Here is a 17,017-nt window from a genome sequence, read left to right on the forward strand (position 1 = left end):
TCTCTCTCTCTCTCTCTCTCTCTCTCTCTCTCTTTTCTCTCTCTCTCTGTCCCCCTTCACCTTTTCTCCTCCACAACCCCCTGAATAAATATTCAACCTCACTCTGCATGTCATGTCTATCCATGTCTCTGTCTCCTGCCCGCCTGTCATGTGTCTCCCTGCCTGGGACCATCCACTGCTTGGGACCGGCAGCTGTCTCTGCCTGGGACTGGCTGCTCACAGGGTCCGCTACTACCACCATTTGGGACCTACAGCATTTCTGTTGCCTACTGCCACTGGGGATCTTGCAGCATTTAAAAAAAATATATAAAACTGTCATTATACATCTCTCCATACTGAATAATAAGGGAGTATGGCTCTCTCTCTGTGGAGATCAAATCTTCTAAAATTCTGACATCACAAGACACTAAATGATAGAAAATAAATATACTACAATATTTTAAATTTCTCAATTAGATTCAAATTTTTATATTTCCTTTTGAGTCAGGTGAGGAGTCTCATTATTCATTATAAGTCCAAAATCCTGCAGTCAAATTTAACACTGGGGTCAGTATCTTAAAATCCAGGAGAAATGTGTCCAGAGTTGAAAGAGGGCATTTCTGCAGCGCTTAGAATATTCCAGAGCACAAAGTGAAAAATAAATGCAGATTTTTGGAGATCAGTTCTCTGACATAGTAATCATAGCAGAGATAAGCAGAGGTCAAGGAAGCCTCTGATCTCTTCTTGGCTAGAGTTGACAAGGGTGCCCCACAAGAAGCCCTCACAGAGCCAGGTGTTTGGCCACCTACAGGGGGAGCAGCAGCATTTTGCTTAGTTCTTGCCAGTGGCTAGAAATTTGCAACCTGGTCAAACAGGGTGGGAGGAGCAGAGTTGACAGCAGATTCCCCAGCAGGGTGGAGTCTGATCAGTTCTTAAAGTCTGGCTGGCTAGAAGGCATCCCCAGAGAAGACAGTGGAAGCTGAGGGCCCTGTGCAGGACTGAGCAGGTAAGCAGAGAGGACATGGCGTGGCTCTACACAGAAATGTCCATTCGCTTCTCTTGTCCTTTTCCAAGTGGTTCTTCTCTGCTAATATAGTGCAACCCATTAGAGATTTTTTCCCCATTGTTTCTGCTTTTTGTGCCATGACATCCTGCATCTCCATACCCAGCATAGAGAAGAGATCTAAACAGCACAGCGAGATAACACATTGCAGTTCATCTACTAAACTTTAGTTTATATGGGTCAGTAGAGCAAGTCCAGATGAGGAAAGGCATGTTTAAATGAGCTTTCTGGTTTCTGCTTTTGTATTTTCATCCTGTGCTGCCGTTGGTCACATTCACATTTACAGAAGTGAAAGTGTCTCTTTTGGAGTGGAGTTTCTTCCCCTTTCATTTTCTACAGCGTTTGCCTAAAAATAGAAAGTCGACTCATTTTTTTTTTTCTTTTCTGTGTTTGGTATACAGTTCCTGTTCCAATGTTCACTACTTTAGGAACTTGGAAACAAACGCAAACTCAAGCAAAAGTAAAACAAACTCAAGTCTTCTACTGTCCGGCTCTGCTTGTCGTACTGTGAAGTCATCTCGTTCTCAATGAGAGTCCTAGAGAAGTGGGCTTTGTGCACCTGTATATAAAACTTTTACTTTCCCAGTGGAGGACAGCTTTCTATGAATGTATCTATACCAGCTTCTAAACTTTGATCTTAGTATCCAGGTCAAATTTCCTCACTCCAGGGTTAGACTGACTCTTTGTTGTGTAACCATTAACTACTGAGTGCTGGGTAATTTATTTACTGGTTAACCTTAGGACAGTAGAATCAGAAAGTCGTAAATCTGTGATTCTTAACAAATGTGCAGCTTTTAGTAAGTCAAGCCCTTCAACTGTGAAAATTTAGCTACATAAATAAAACCATCGGGATACGATTTTCAAAACTTCAAGTGTGTCACTGAGGAAAGAATCAATTTCCATCAAACCACATTGATATTTAAAGCTGTTATGGAAATACCTTATGAATGTGACTTGATGCTAACCACAGTCTTTTGGGAAAAGTTAAATTGAACTTTATTTTATATAACAATGACAAAAGTGTGTTCAGATGACTTGCAAGCCAGCACCTGACATGTTTGTCTACCTCTGCAAAATTAAACCATGCTCAATACATGAAATATGAAATTTGGCAGTTATGAAAAACTGGGATCTAATGTCTTCATTTTCAAACAAATCATGTCAATTTACTTGGCAATGATAACCCTAAACAAGGCATAAAATGATGTTTTGAAACACTAATTGTCTTAGCTGGTGGTATGAATGCAGAATTAAGCAGCAATTAGTGTGAAGTAATCAAGTGCTCTCTCGAGGAGAAGGCCTTGGATGAGCATCTCAGCCTGTTGGAGCTGTGCATAGAAGGGTAACCCAGAAGAAGACCTAATTTCAGTGAAGAAACTCCTGTTCGGAATCTGCTCCTGCCTTAGGTACAAAAGCCCAGAAGCGGAAACAGCCACACTTTGGCCAGAAGAAAATAGATATTAAAATAAAGAAATTAAGTCATGAATCTGTAACCTCAGTATGCGGGAAGGAGAGTCACAGCTCCAGCTAAGCTTCTGCTGCCTCCTGACGCTCTGTCTCCTAGTATTTTTTTTAAGAGGAAATAATTTCACATATAGGCTATGCTGGTGTGTAGACTTTATGTGGACTTGACAAGAGAAAACGAGAATAAACTAAATCATTGATTGTAAGTCTCAAGAAACAGGATACAAAGAAATAGTAGGCTGCCCTGTGCAGAGGGTTTTATCTCTCCACGGATTTTTCTCTGTGGGTCTTACTCCACGACTTTTCAAGAGAAGCCCAGTTTGCCCTACATTCTCGGCCACACTAGATGATAAACGTTGTATTGGCCTCAGAGTTCATTTTTCATCTATTGTCAGTCTTTGGCTTCAAGGTCAAGGTAAGTAACTCCACCTTACTAGGACTAACTATATGTAGGTGCAAGCATACGAATGAATACTTTTCTTGCTTGTTTTTGGATAGGATCTGGCTATATAGTCAGGGCTGGCCTAGAACTTGTGATCCTCAGTCTATTCCCCGGTCAGGTTACTGTGATAACAGATATGTGCCACCATGCCCAACATGATTCACTTTTATTGTTCGCATGCTTGATCACGAGGTCAGCAGCATTAGTTTTCAGAGATGTATGCCCAAGTCGTAGTAGATGCTCTACTGGTAAACATTCCTTGAATTGATGGTTGAATAACTGTCATTTTTTTGCACACTTAGAAAGTCTCTACATTTACTCAAACAAATTCTTTCATGTTGTGTTCTCATAATGAGTTTCTGTACATTGAAATATGTATAAATAACCAGGAAGACGGTTTTTAGATTGCTGTTGTCTGAGGCGCGGTCTTCTGATATAGTGCAAGCTGGCCTGGGACTCACTATCTGGCCCAGGGTGATGTTGATTTCAAGGTAGGCCTCAGCCTCCATGGTGCTGAGACAGCAGGCCTGAGCAAACATTCCCAGTTTCATTTAGGAGTATTGCGCCAGCCTTTCACAGGCTGGAGGAGTGAGAGCAAGGTTAAATTGTGGCCACAGAAGATGTCAGTAGTGTTAACAGATGCTCCTGTGAGGATAGTGGGGTGCTGTTTGGATATGACAGCAAATTCATCTTAGAATTGAAAGACCCTCTCCCTCAGAACTCACATCTCCCAAAGAAATATAACGTGCCAGCACTCCAGTTAAAATGCCAACATAAGGCAAACTCTTGTCTCCGAATTTCACTAACGGTGTTTCTCTAATTGGTCTTCCTATGTCAGAGTGGGAGAGGGTCGCTTCTCCCGGGAACAGGTCATTCCTCATGTCACATAATTCACTGAGCTGTTTGTTTGGCTTCTCCTATTCAGCTGTCATTTTACCTTTAGGGGAAAGCCTGCATACATAAGCAACATTGCTTAGCAATGGGGTAACCATCATGAGAAAATAAACACAGTACGGTGCTAGTAGAATAGACTTTAACAGAGCCTGTAAGAACTCCCTGCAACAGGTCTGTGTTAAGGACACACAAAACAGAAAGGACAAAGAACAGCCGTCAACAGCTTTACAGAGCTCAGTGTATGGAAGCGTTCTGTGACATTCCACACAGGACCAGCCTGTATTTGTTCCCAGCCTTCACTGTTTAGCCACAACTGCTCGGCTCAGTGACCTTTTTTGCTGCTAGCGTCACGGCACACTTTCCATGTTTTAATAATCAATACTTCTGTTTCACTGTGAACATAAAAATGAGTCTCTTCTGACCCTATGCTCTGGAGCCCCAGTATTTCACAGTTTCCCTCTGATTCTTTGAAATTCATGATCCTGTTTCTACCTGGACTAATCAGTGTCTCTCCCAGTTCAAGCTCCTGGAAGAGTTTGATGTTATGCTCAGCTAAATACTATGGCCACTGCTTCAGTAGAGTTACAGCAAATCATCCACAGACACCCATGCATGGTTAAGTGTTTAGGCAAGGTCAAACCAAATGTGTCAAGGTCAGACCAAATGAGGCACAGTCATATCTATTTGTAGGTGGAGTTTTCCCGTCCAGTGAGCTGCTTCCAAATGACCACACAGAGGTCTATATTAATTGTAAATGCTCAGCCAATAGCTCAGGCTTATTACTAGCTATACCCTACATTTTAATTGAACCCATATTTCTTATTTATGGTCTGCAAGGTAGCAGTACCTTTGTTAGGTATAATTTGGGATGTCTTTCTGTATGTGTGTTGCTTTTATTGGTTAATGAATAAAGCTGTTTTGGCCAATGGCTTAGCAGAGTAAAGCCAGGCATAAAATTCAAACAGAGATATATAGAAAGAGTAGGTGGAGTTAGGTAGACGCCAGCCAGCTGACAAGAAAATAGAACATGTAGAAAATGATGTAACACCATGGCAACATGGTAATACATAGACTAATAGAAATGGAATAATTTGAGATGTAAGAGCTAACTAGAAATATTCCAAAGCTATTTGTCCAACAGTGTTGTAATTAACAGAGTTTCTGTGTGATTATTCAGGACGTTGTAGCTGGGAAATGAAAATGTAGTGTCTTCTCCATGTACAATGGCATGTTCATCTTGCTTCTTAGCATCTCGTTTCTCCCTGTACCATCAGTTTGATCACCCTGCCTATACTTTTTTTTTTGCCTGGCTATTGGCCAATCAGCTATTTTTTTAGCCAGTGAGAGTAACACATATTCATAGTATACAAAAGGATTGTTTCACAGCACTTATTCTAGCTTTCTTTATCAGAAGGTAGCCCAGGAGGAAGCAATTTCAAATCAAGTTGCAGGTGCAACAAGAATATTCTGTCTTTATCATCCACACATGTACCTGAATAACCTGTGTTCTAGTTAGGATTAAGTAGAAAAGGAAGGATGGAAGATGAAATGCAACTGCAAAGCTTCTTCCATGCCAGTTTTGTGGGGAAAAAACCCATTCTACATTCTTCTTAGTATAAGATGAAAAACAAATGTCACACTTGCTCTTCATTGCAGATTCAGTTTGCAGTGGCCATAGTTGCATCACTCTCTGGATGCCCAAGGATGTGGAATTGAATGTTTTCTATGTAAGACTCTGTCTTCTATGCAAGAGAAACAGTTGCCATCCAGTCTATGTTTTTCTTAGCAAATATGTCATGAACTCACAATCTTCTCTTTTCTCAATCCTATAACATCTTTAAAAATTATGTTATTACTAGTATAAGTAAGGTCATGTGCATGTTCCTGTGTGTGTGGGGGGGGGGATGCCATGGTGGACACCTAACCATCAGAGGAAAACTTTGGGAGTCAGTTTGGTCCTTTCATGCTGTTGACTCAGGGGCTTTCTTATTGTTTCTACCAGGCTTATATTCTAGGCTAGTAGTCCCAGGGAATTCTGGGTAGCTCTCCTGTTTCCACCTCCATGTTAGAGCAGGAGCACTGGATTACAGATGTGCGTCATCCCATCCGGGCTCTCAGAATCAAACTCAGGTTGAAAGACTTTTGCAGGAAGTACTTCCACCCGCTTTGCCATCTCACCAGCTCCCTGTTCAATTCTTATAATTCCTCACAGAACATAGTGATTTTCATTTAATGCAAATTTGTATAGCCAGTGTTGTGCCGAATAAGTACGTTTGCTAGTCAATAAGTATCCCAAAGCCTTTTTCAGTCACAGAAGTTTTCCATGACTAACATCTGCCCCTGCTTTTGTCACTCTATTTCCCCTTCAGTCCTACAGGGTATTCATTGACCAGTCTGAGGTAAGCTCCTATCCGGGACCTTTAAGTTCTGAAATACTTTCTTCAAGTTGAGATATTCATCAAGACAAATGCATAGGGTCACCCTGATGTTGATCACCTAAACCATCTCATTATTCTGTCTCCTTAGTTTTTAAAACTATCTACAACATTTACTATGGCATTTACTCTCCTTTTCTGCCACAAAATGTCGACAGTGCAGGAATTGGCACTTACAGCCATCTACCCTACCTTCCCACCAGTGTCAGGAGCCACATGAAGGGAGCTTGGCAAGTTTATGTCTTAAAAGGCCTAAGTGGATGATGCTTACAGAATGACTATGTGGAAATCAAGGGAGTCTAAGGAGGCCCGGTTATCTTTAATTTCTTTCTTATTCAACTTCAAAGAACTAAAATTTAGGGGAAATGTAAATCAATAAACCAACAAATGAGTGGAGTTAAAACATGCAATTAAACCTCCATTTTCAGGCCAGTGATATTGACAGCTCCATTAGTAAAACTGCTTGCTACACAGCTGGATGTCTCGAGTTCAATACCCTGACCCACAGCGCAAAGAGAGAACCAAATCCTAACAATTTTCCTCTGATATCTGCACATGCTCAGTGGCACATAGTTATCCCCATATGTAGGAGGAGGGCCTGCTTGTTTTTCCCACCTGCCCAGCTAACTTAGCCCTGAAATAACCACACAGAAACTGTATTCATTAAATCACTGATTGGCCCATTAGCTCTAGCTTCTTATTGGCTAACTCTAACATCTTAATTTAACCCATTTCTATTAATTTGTATATCACCATGAGGTCATGGCTTACCATCAAAGTTCTGCCATGTCTGACTCTGGCGGTGGCTCCATAGTGTCTTTCTGACTCTGCCCTTCTTTATCCCAGCATTCAGTTTAGTCTTTATTGCCTATCTAAATTCTATCCTATCAGGCCAAAGTAGTGCAGGAGAGTCTGTATTTTATCAATACTGTTTTAAATAAACGCTGATTGGCCAGGCAGTAAGTATAGGCAGGGCGATGAGAAAAGGAGAATTCTGGGAAGGAGGAAGCCCATTGCTCCTGATTCCTGCCCAGACACTGAAGAAGCAGAATGTGACCTGCCCTGCTGAGAAAGGTACCGAGCTATGTGCCTAACATAGATAAGAATAATGGGTTAATATAAATTATGAGAGCGAATAAGAAGCCTGAGCTAATGGGCCAATCAGTTTATAATTAATGCAGACTCTGGGTGGTTTTCTCTGGGACTAAAGGGCTGGGGGACTGGGCGGGACAGAAACCCCAACGAGCCCAGTCCTCATGTTACAGAACCATGTCCAATGTGTAGTAGGCCATAATGCTACACCAAGGCAGTTTTCTTTATTCATTAACCAATAGAAACAACACATAGACAGAAGGACCTTCCACACCACCCATATACATTTTATATATATAGTATATTAATTAGAGAAGTAAATTTCAGAAAAATAAATTAATAATAAACCTCCAGTGGTCCCTCAGAAAGGTTCATCGCACATCCCCAAACACGAAAGAGTTCTAGATGGTTAGAAATAGAATGCGGTTTCAAAAACCACCACAGAATCCTGTTTGCTCTGAGGTGATCAAGAAGCAGTAGGTGGTTAAGTTACTCTGGTATCATATGAAGACAAAGGTGACATTCAGAGAGAACTTTCCTCTCCAGTAATATAATTTGCATGCTAAAAACTCTTGTTAACGTTTAAGTTATCCATAAATTTAAAATGTTGTTATATGGAGAATTAGGTGTCTCTACTTAAAAAAAAATATCTTCATTGTCACAGCTTAGTGAAGTAGCTAGCTAGAATGAGATGAAACAATAAATTTGTGGCCTTTTTTTTGGATAAGAATGGAATAAGGTATAGGGAAATGGCTCAGTCACCAAAACTACTTGTTTTTTTTTTTTTTTTATAACAGAACCTGGCTTTGCTTCCCAGCACCCACACAGCTAACAACTGCCTCTAACTCCAGTGCCAATAATCGGATTCCTTCCTCAGGCCTCTCTGGACACTGCACACATAGGGCGCATATACATATATGTAGGTGAACAATCATGTTCACAAAATAAAAATAAATAAATCCTAAAATTGAAAAAATGATGGAAGGAGGACTGTAAGGGAGATGCCTCAGTCAGGAAACTATCTGCTCTACAAGTTTATTTCAGCTCTCCAGCACCTGCAGGAAAATTTAGGCGCAGCAACAGGCATTTGTAACCCCAGGATGAAGGGGAGGATAGAGACTAACAGATCCCTGGACCTCACTGGGATGCCAGCCTAAGCTATGGGTGAGCTCCAGGTTCAGTGAGAGCACCTGCGCTAGGAATGTAAGACCAAGTGTGTGAAGACAGTACCAACACTGATGTTCAGTTTCCGAATGCACACACACAGATTTGCAACGCACAAATCACATGCACATACACACAGAAGCATATGCATGCTTACATACATACATACACGACAGACATCAAAAAAAAACCCAGCAACATTAGCAACAGTAGCAACAAAAAATTCTTCTTCAATCTTAACCATTTTTGATTTTGTTTATTTAGAGAAGTTATCACCGTGTATCCCTGGGTGGGCTGGAAATCTCTCTGCAATCCAGGTTGACCAAAAACCCACAGAGATTTGCCCCTGCCTCCCTGTTGTGCCACCACACCTAGCGTAATATTTCTAAGTTCGAACATTTCTAAGTTACTACTGTTGTTATTTTATCTATAACAAAATCTTAGGGTGAGGTTTAAAGCGAGTAATTACACTGTCCTTCCACCATCTAAGTTACAGGGATGGAACTTATGTTTTCAGGATTGGCAGCAAGGGCCTTTTCTCTCGGTCCCCTATCTCTGGCCATTTCTGTTTGTTTGATTGGGGTCGGGGTAGGTTTCAGGACGTAGCCCATCCTCATGATGTAGCCTAAGATTGTGTCTCTCTCTCAGTTATTCTCCTACCTCAGCCTTCCAATTCCAAGATGATAGGTATGTACCACCACTCCTGGCTATGATTCCATTGTTTCTGAAACTGCAAAAATGGGAATTTGAGTTTAAAATCTCGAAAAGGGATAATACTCCCCAGAAAAGTGACGGTGGTTATATTGTTTCATCATTTTATTTCCTTCTCAGATATCAGCTTGTGATGGAGCCCTCGCCTCTTGAGCTCCCGGCTGACGCAGTACAGCGCATCGCAGCTGAACTTCGATGCCACCCGACAGATGAGAGAGTAGCTCTCCGCTTGGATGAGGAAGATAAGCTGAAGCATTTTAGGGACTGTTTTTATATCCCCAAAATGCGGGATCTGCCTTCAAGTAAGACTACAGGGAAGGGTTTTGTAAATCAATTTAGTAATTAATTTATCTCTGCTAAAACATAGGATTGTCATAAATCTTTGAAAACCATTGTTCTATGGCATAATAGAGCTCTTACAACTGTGTCTGAGAAAATAGCAGGCCCCTGGTGCTACCCTATCAACCCGTCCACCTACCTGAGACTCATATTCTTTATGTTTCTTATCCTTCCTGAATACACTGCTCACAAGGCGCTTTCACTGTCAACTACTTCTCTGAATAATACAGCAGCTGATTGAAAGCATAGGCAGAGGCGTTTGCTTGTTCTCGGCACTTAAGGCACAAAGCAATGCTTTTCAAAGCGATATTAGAACATGTCTTATTTTGTGGCATCTCATTGATGATAGCGTGGTGCTTGTCTGAGAGCTAATGCATTTGTGGCTGGGAGTATTAGGAGGCATATTATGTGAACAGCTATCTTTGCACGCTGTAAAAAAGGCAACACGTGTCAGAGCTACAAGACACCCACACTGCATTTCTCATATCACAAAATGGCCTGAATGGTTTTGTTTCGGGGAAAAAGTCCTGTTTGTAAACATATGGAGCCCAGGCACGAAGAGTATGAAGAATCTCATATTGAACTCCATTCCAGGTTGACTGGAATGAATCACAAAATCATCCTCATGTGATTTATACAGTTCAACTTCCTTTAGTTTTCCTTCAAACTTAATAAAGTGGGTGCCATTTCAAATACTCAGAATCCAAGAACCTCCACTAACATTACTTGGAATAGGACTGGGTCACATATTCTAATTTGGCTTCCACTGTATGAACACCCATGTGAAATGTGACACCTATAGGATCGATTCATGTGTGACTGCCATGCATCAGCCATAATTTTGGAAAGATGAAAGTGGAGTGCAAACCAGGTGTCACAGGAGGAATATTTTTGCCTCAGAGTTGGACACTTAAAATTAGATGAGATGTAAAATTTAGTTGTGGGAATTGTAGCATATTGTTTTCCTATGTGTTATAAATAGAAGACTCTGGAATGGAGATATGGCTCAGTGATTAGGTGCACATATTGCCCTTCTGGAAGAACAGAGTTCAATTCTCAGCACCCATATCAATGGATTTCAACTGCCTATAATTCCAGCTCCAAGAGGATTCAATGCTTCTGGTCACTTTGGGCACCTGGTGCACAGACCCACACAGAAGCAGACACATGTATAAATTTTAAAATAATTTAATTTTTAAATAGAAGTTTCTTGCACTGCCTATATAATCAGTTAAGAGTTTGTGTCATTTTCCCAACTCTAAGAATAATATCTACTTTGAGTTTTTGCAAACAGATCTGCTTGGGCAAGTAATGGCTGATTCTTAAAGAAAATAAAGAGTGATGGTACATTGATTCACTAATAATTTAAATTTGTTTTAATAACCTGAATTTCAGATAGTTAAAAAAAAAACTAATTTATCAAGACAAAGCATGGTTTCCTCACAAGCAGCCTGAGGGCGAATAGGGATGTGTAAGCTCAGTCTAGATTTCCAGCAGAATTGTTCAAAGTGAATACACTTTATAAACATTTTCTTGCATACTGTTATAGACAGGATCTGAATATTCATAGAGAGATGCTGGTATTTTTAATGCTTTACACTGTTCTGCAGGTTATAGCCAAACGTGGAAGGAAGGAAGGAAGGAAGGAAGGAAGGAAGGGAGGGAGGGAAGGAGGGGAAAGAAAGAGTGGTAGGGAGGAAGGAAAGGAGAGAGGGAGGGAAGAAAAGAGGGAGAAAAAGAAGAGAGAAAATGTAAGTGAGTAGTACATGGTGGTTGTGAGGAAAGCGGCCATAAGACCAAAGAAGTAAAAGTAATGGAGGTGAGGGAAGGGGCTGAGCTTCAAGACACACTTGAAATATTTATTGAAGAGTATATTTAAAATTAGCAGACATTGCCCCAGCCCAGCTTTACGGTATAGGTTAAATAGCAGTGATATGATTCATGTAATTCGACAACTACTCATCTAAAGAAAAAATACTGAAGTCTTTTGCTGTTTTACCTTGTGTGGTCCTGACTTAGAGTTCAGGAAGGTAACAGTTAAGTTTCACAGTAGTAGGAAACACGTGGGTACAATGGGAAGACAGGGTCAGGCATGTCTGCTTCTTTTGGAGATTTTCAGTGTTTACCTAATATGTCTCCACTGAACTGGAACAAAAGAGTGCTGATAAAATGTCTTTTTCTTTATTTTAAAAAGGTTGTATTTAAATGGATGTGTGAGGCTGCATTAGTTTAACCAGTCTACATACATGTAAGTGCCCTTGTGGACTGGAGGGCATCAGATCCCATGGAACTGGAGTTCCAGTGTGTTGTGAACTGCCTAATATAGGTGCTGAGAACCTGGCTTCTCTGTCAAAGCAATAAACACTCTCCGCTGCCAAGCCATCTCCCCAGCGACACATTCATCCTTAATAGCCACACGCCAAGCTAACAATTCTAATACTATAAAGGAAAATGAGAGTGGAATCAGAGAACAGCTAACAGCTGGGTTAACAGTGAAATTACAAATTTGAGACTCATCAACATTTAGGTAACATTTCAAAATATAGGCTTGAACATTAAGAAGTACACATCCACCAGAATAAAATTTCTGGAAGCAAAACTGTAAGCAAGAAACTGGAAAAAGCAAACTCTTAGCAGAGTAGGGGAAAGCAAGTCAGGGTACACAGAATGTGTGTAGAGAGACATTCAATGGAATGAGGGTGCTTACTGATTTCCACAGTCAGAGCCTGAATCCAGCAGTTAAGACAATGTTATTTAGTAGGCTTAACTTTAATCAAGTCAATGGAGTGATAGTGGGGAGGTATTCTTGCAGATGTAATTGAAAGAACGGAAACTGGAATGTACAGCCATTCTCCAAGAATCTTTCCCCTGAAAAGACGAAAACCAGTGATCACAGGGAGAGAAAGGAAACCTCGGATGTCTTTGTTCATGGCTGCACTTTAAGAAGAAGCCGAGAAAAGTGTGCGTGAGAAGTTATGTTTCTCAGCTAAGAAGAGTTTCTACTAGCTTTGTTGTCTGCCCCCGCATTTTCAGCTCATGGAACCCACAAACCTTAGATAATATAAACTGTTAAAGACAGTCTTTGTTGGTTCTCAAGAGATGGGGATAGTGGGCAGGATCGACCATTTCTGATAGATATTTCTTGAAAATTTTTCATGGCCTCATCTGATCATTACATCCACCTGGCAAGACAGTCCATTCCTTAATCTTCAATGTGGGAAAGAATTAGAATTAAAAATGTGTTTATCAAGAATCCAAGCTTTCACCCAAGAGTGGAGGCAAGGTCTACTTTCTCCTTCAGTTGTTCTCTTAGTTACATTTCTATTACTACAATAAAGCACCATGACCAGGGCATCTTTTTTAAATTGATATTGATTGAGGTCTACATTTTTATCTGCTCCCTCCTTGCCTCTCCCCTCTGCCCTTCAACCCTCCCCCAAGGTCCCCATGTTCACAATTTTCTCAGGAGACCTTGTCTTTTTCTACTTCCCATATAGATTAGATCTATGTAAGTTTCTCTTGGTATCCTCATTGTTGTCTAAGTTCTCTGAGATTGTAGTTTTTCTTTGCTTTATGTTTAAAAACCACCAATGAGTGAGTACATGTGATAATTGTCTTTCTGTGTGTGGGTTACCTCACTCAAAATAACGCTTTTCTAGCTCCATCCATTTTCTTGCAAAATTCAAGATGTTGTTATTTTTTTCTGCTGTGTAGTACTCCATTGTGTAAATGTACCACATTTTCCTAATCCATTCTTTGGTCAAGGGGCATTTAAGTTGTTTCCAGGTTCTGGCTATGACAAACAATGCTGCTGTGAACATAGTTTAGCACATATCCTTTTGGAACAATTGAGAATCCTTTGTATATATACCCAAAAGTGATATTATTGGGTCTTTTTTAAAAAAAATTTAGATTTATTTATTTATTATGTATACAACATTCTGTCTCCATGTATGCCCACACACCAGAGGAGGGAGCCAGATCTCATTACAGATGGTTGTGAGCCACCATGTGGTTGCTGGTAACTGAACTCAGGACCTCTGGAAGAGCAGCCAGTGCTCTTAACCACTGAGCCATCTCTCCAGCCCTATATTATTGGGTCTTGAGGAAGGTTGTTTCCTAATTTTCTGAGAAATGGCCACACTGACATCCAAAGGGGCTGTACCACCTTGCATTTCTACCAGCAATGCAGAAGTGTTTCCTTTTTCCCACATAAGTTGTCATCAGTGTTTTTGATCTTGGCCATTCTTACAGGTGTAAGATGGAATCTCAGAGTTGTTTTGATTTGCTTTTCTCTGATGGCTAAGGATGTTGAACATTTCCTTAAGTGTCTTTCAGCTGTCTTAGATTCCTCTGTTGAGAGTTCTCTGTTTAGGTATGCACTCCATTTTTTTTTATTGAATTATCTGTTCTATTGATGACCAGTTTCTTGAGTTTCTTTGTATACTTTGGAGATGCTACCTCTGTCTGATGTGGGGTTAGTAAAGATCTTTTCCCATTCTGTAGGCTGTCATTTTGTCTTGTTGACCATGTCCTTTGCTTTAAGGAAGCTTTTAAGAATTAGGAGGTCCCATTTATTAATTGTTTTTCTCTGTGTCTGTGCTTCTGGGGTTATATTTAGGAAGTGATCTCCTGTGCCAATACTTTCACGTGTATTTCTTACTTTATCTTCCATGAGCTTCAGTATGGCTGGCTTTATGTTGAGGTCTTGGAGAGAGTAGGGATACAAGGAACATACCTAAACATAATAAAGGCAATATACAACAAATCAACCACCAACATCAAACTAAATGGAGAGAAACTCTCAATGATTCCAAGACAAGGTTGTCCACTCTCTCCATATCTAGTCAATATAGTTCTTGAGGTCCTAGCTAGAGCAATAAGACATCAAAAGAGATCAAGGGGATACAAATTGGAAAAGAAGAGGTCAAACTTTCACTGTTTGCTGATGATATGATGGTCCACATAAGCAATCCCAAAAATTCTACCAAGGAATTTCTATGACTCATAAACACTTTTAGTAATGTAGCAGGATACAAGATTAGCTAAAAAAAAAAATATCAGTAGCCCTCCTGTACACAATAGCCCTCCTGTACACAAATGATAAAGGGCTGGGAAAGAAAAACAACACCCTTCACAATAGCCACAAATAGCATAAAATATCTCGGAGTAACCCTAACCAAACAAGTGAGAGACTTGCATAATAAGAACTTTAAATCTTTGAAGAAAGAAATTGAATAAGACACTAGAAAGTGGAAAGTTCTCCCATGCTCTTGGGTAGGCACAATTAACATAGTAAAAATGGCAATCTTATCAAAAACAATGCCCATCAAAATCCCCCAAAAAAATTCTTCACAGACCTCGAAAGACCAGTATTCAACTACATATGGAAAAGCAAAAAACCCAGGATAGCCCAAACAATCCTGTACAATAAAAGATTTTCTGGAGCTTCTGGATGCATCACAGTCCCTGACTTCAAACTCTACTACAGAGCTACACTTACGGAAAACAGCCTGGTATTGGCATAAGAACAGACAGGAGGACCAATGGAATTGAATAGAAGACCTGGATATTAATTCATACTCCTTCAAACACCTGATTTTTGACAAAGAAGCAAAAAAATATCAAATGGAAAGAAGAAAGCATATTTAACAAATGGTGCTGGCATACTGGATATCAACATGTAGAAGAATGAAAATAGACCAAGGCATCTTATAAAATAAATCATTTAATTTGACTTACAGTTTCTGAGGGTTAGAGTCCATGACGGAGGAGCAAAGAAAAACTGAGAGGTTGCACAACTGCAGATAGAGAGAAACATTGGGTACCATATGAGCCTTTGTAAGCCACAAAGCTGTATCTAAGTACTGCACCTCTTCCAACAATGCCACACTTCCTAATCCTCTCCAAACTGTTCCACCAATTTGAGACAAAGTATTTGAATGTATGTTCCTATGAGGGCTGTTTTCTCTCAAATGCCCACCATTGTGTATCTTATCCCTTAAGGGGAACTTATTTTCAAGAGCATGGGGAAATCTTTTTTTTTTAAGTCCTCAAAATATATCCTTTCTTTGGATGTCTTCCACCCCACAATTTCCAGACCACATACAAAACCAATAGACTCAAAAAGCACATCAGATTGTATCATTGGTGAGGGTAAGTGTGACAGTGAACCATAGTTTTCCCAATATTCCTCTTAGATGATAAAGTCCCAAGGGATTTGAGTGAGAATAGCCTTGCATCCTCATAAAAATAAAAACCATCTTCTGTTTGTCACCATGAATCGCCTGTAGCTATTTACCTGTTAGTGAAAGCATGTGAGATTTATCCCATTCACAGGGTATCTCAAGTGGTGTTATTTTTCAGATGTTATTAAGGTGACCATATTTTTAATTTCATGGGTGTACCTCCCTGTCATACATAGAAGACACTATCATCAAGTAGATGTCCTGGTCCTCTGTCTCTTAGGTTATCCAACCCCAAGAGGGCAGTTCTAAAAGCATCTACATATAAACAACACTAAAGGGATTCAGCAGGTTGCATTTATAAATTTATAGAGATATGTGTAACAATAATAATTAAATAATAAGAAGTCATGAAAAAGGAAAAGGATAACCGTTGCTCCCACAAGATAATATCAAGAAATCCAATAACATTAAACAGGACTTAATGAGGTATTGTGGTATGTGATGTTAGTATTAAGTCACTCCCAACAATACACAAAGATATGAACTCATTCCATTCTGAACAATAGTAGACTAGACACAGATACAATTTTTATTCAGAAAATATATAAACCAGATTAATGGGTCTTTACAATGTGAGTAAATCTCTGTATTCAGATACATGGGTACCGCTTTACAAATGAGTGCCGGATCTCTGTGCACGGCATGAGTTCAGAGGCTCACGTGTGACTCCATATGTGAAACGGCCTGCTACTGAGAGAGGATTCTTTCTGTTTTAAGTTTTGTTTTGATGATGCTTGGCTACAGCAAGGAACTCCCGTCCTGTGGGTGACACACTACCCAGCCTCAAAGGACCCAGGTTCAAGTATCTCTGTTAGAAAACTGAGACTTCAATTTGTCACGTGTTTTGCTGCTGACACTAGGGGCAGGAAAACAGGGAACAAGTTTGGGAAGTGTCCACATTGCTTTTGTCCTCAGAGATGTGGCCGAGAAACCCGGAACTGAATCAATACATGGCTACAGGGAATTCAGATGGAAGGCATCAGCAGAAAACAAATGGACAATTGCAATGTCCTGTTCATTCTTTAGGGGATTTTGCTCTGACAGGAACAGGAGTACTAGGAATCTCCTAGAGTTCTGACAGACCACAAAGCCTGCGGTTAGGGCTTTTGGATCTGTGAATTCCTCAAGATTAGCAAGTCACCCTGAAGCTCTTTCATACTTTCATTGTATTTCCACTTCTGGCTTC

The 17,017-nt window shown here is 40.2% G+C and overlaps 1 protein-coding gene across 1 annotated transcript in view; it reads left to right on the plus strand.

The window, feature by feature from the left end:
• The first annotated feature begins 924 nt into the window (after positions 1-924).
• LOC121433212 (kynureninase) overlaps positions 925-17,017 on the plus strand; it is a 127,674-nt gene continuing 111,581 nt past the window's right edge. Inside the window, exons 1-2 of the mRNA XM_041631558.1 lie at positions 925-985; positions 9,365-9,546. Of these exons, the coding sequence (XP_041487492.1) occupies positions 9,378-9,546 (169 nt within the window). The 5' untranslated portion in view covers positions 925-985; positions 9,365-9,377. The remainder of the gene's footprint in view (positions 986-9,364; positions 9,547-17,017) is intronic.

The sequence above is a fragment of the Microtus oregoni genome, unplaced genomic scaffold (genome assembly GCF_018167655.1).
Source record: "Microtus oregoni isolate MIOR12 unplaced genomic scaffold, Mior012 000037F_ref0000500, whole genome shotgun sequence".
Lineage (NCBI taxonomy): Eukaryota > Metazoa > Chordata > Mammalia > Rodentia > Cricetidae > Microtus > Microtus oregoni.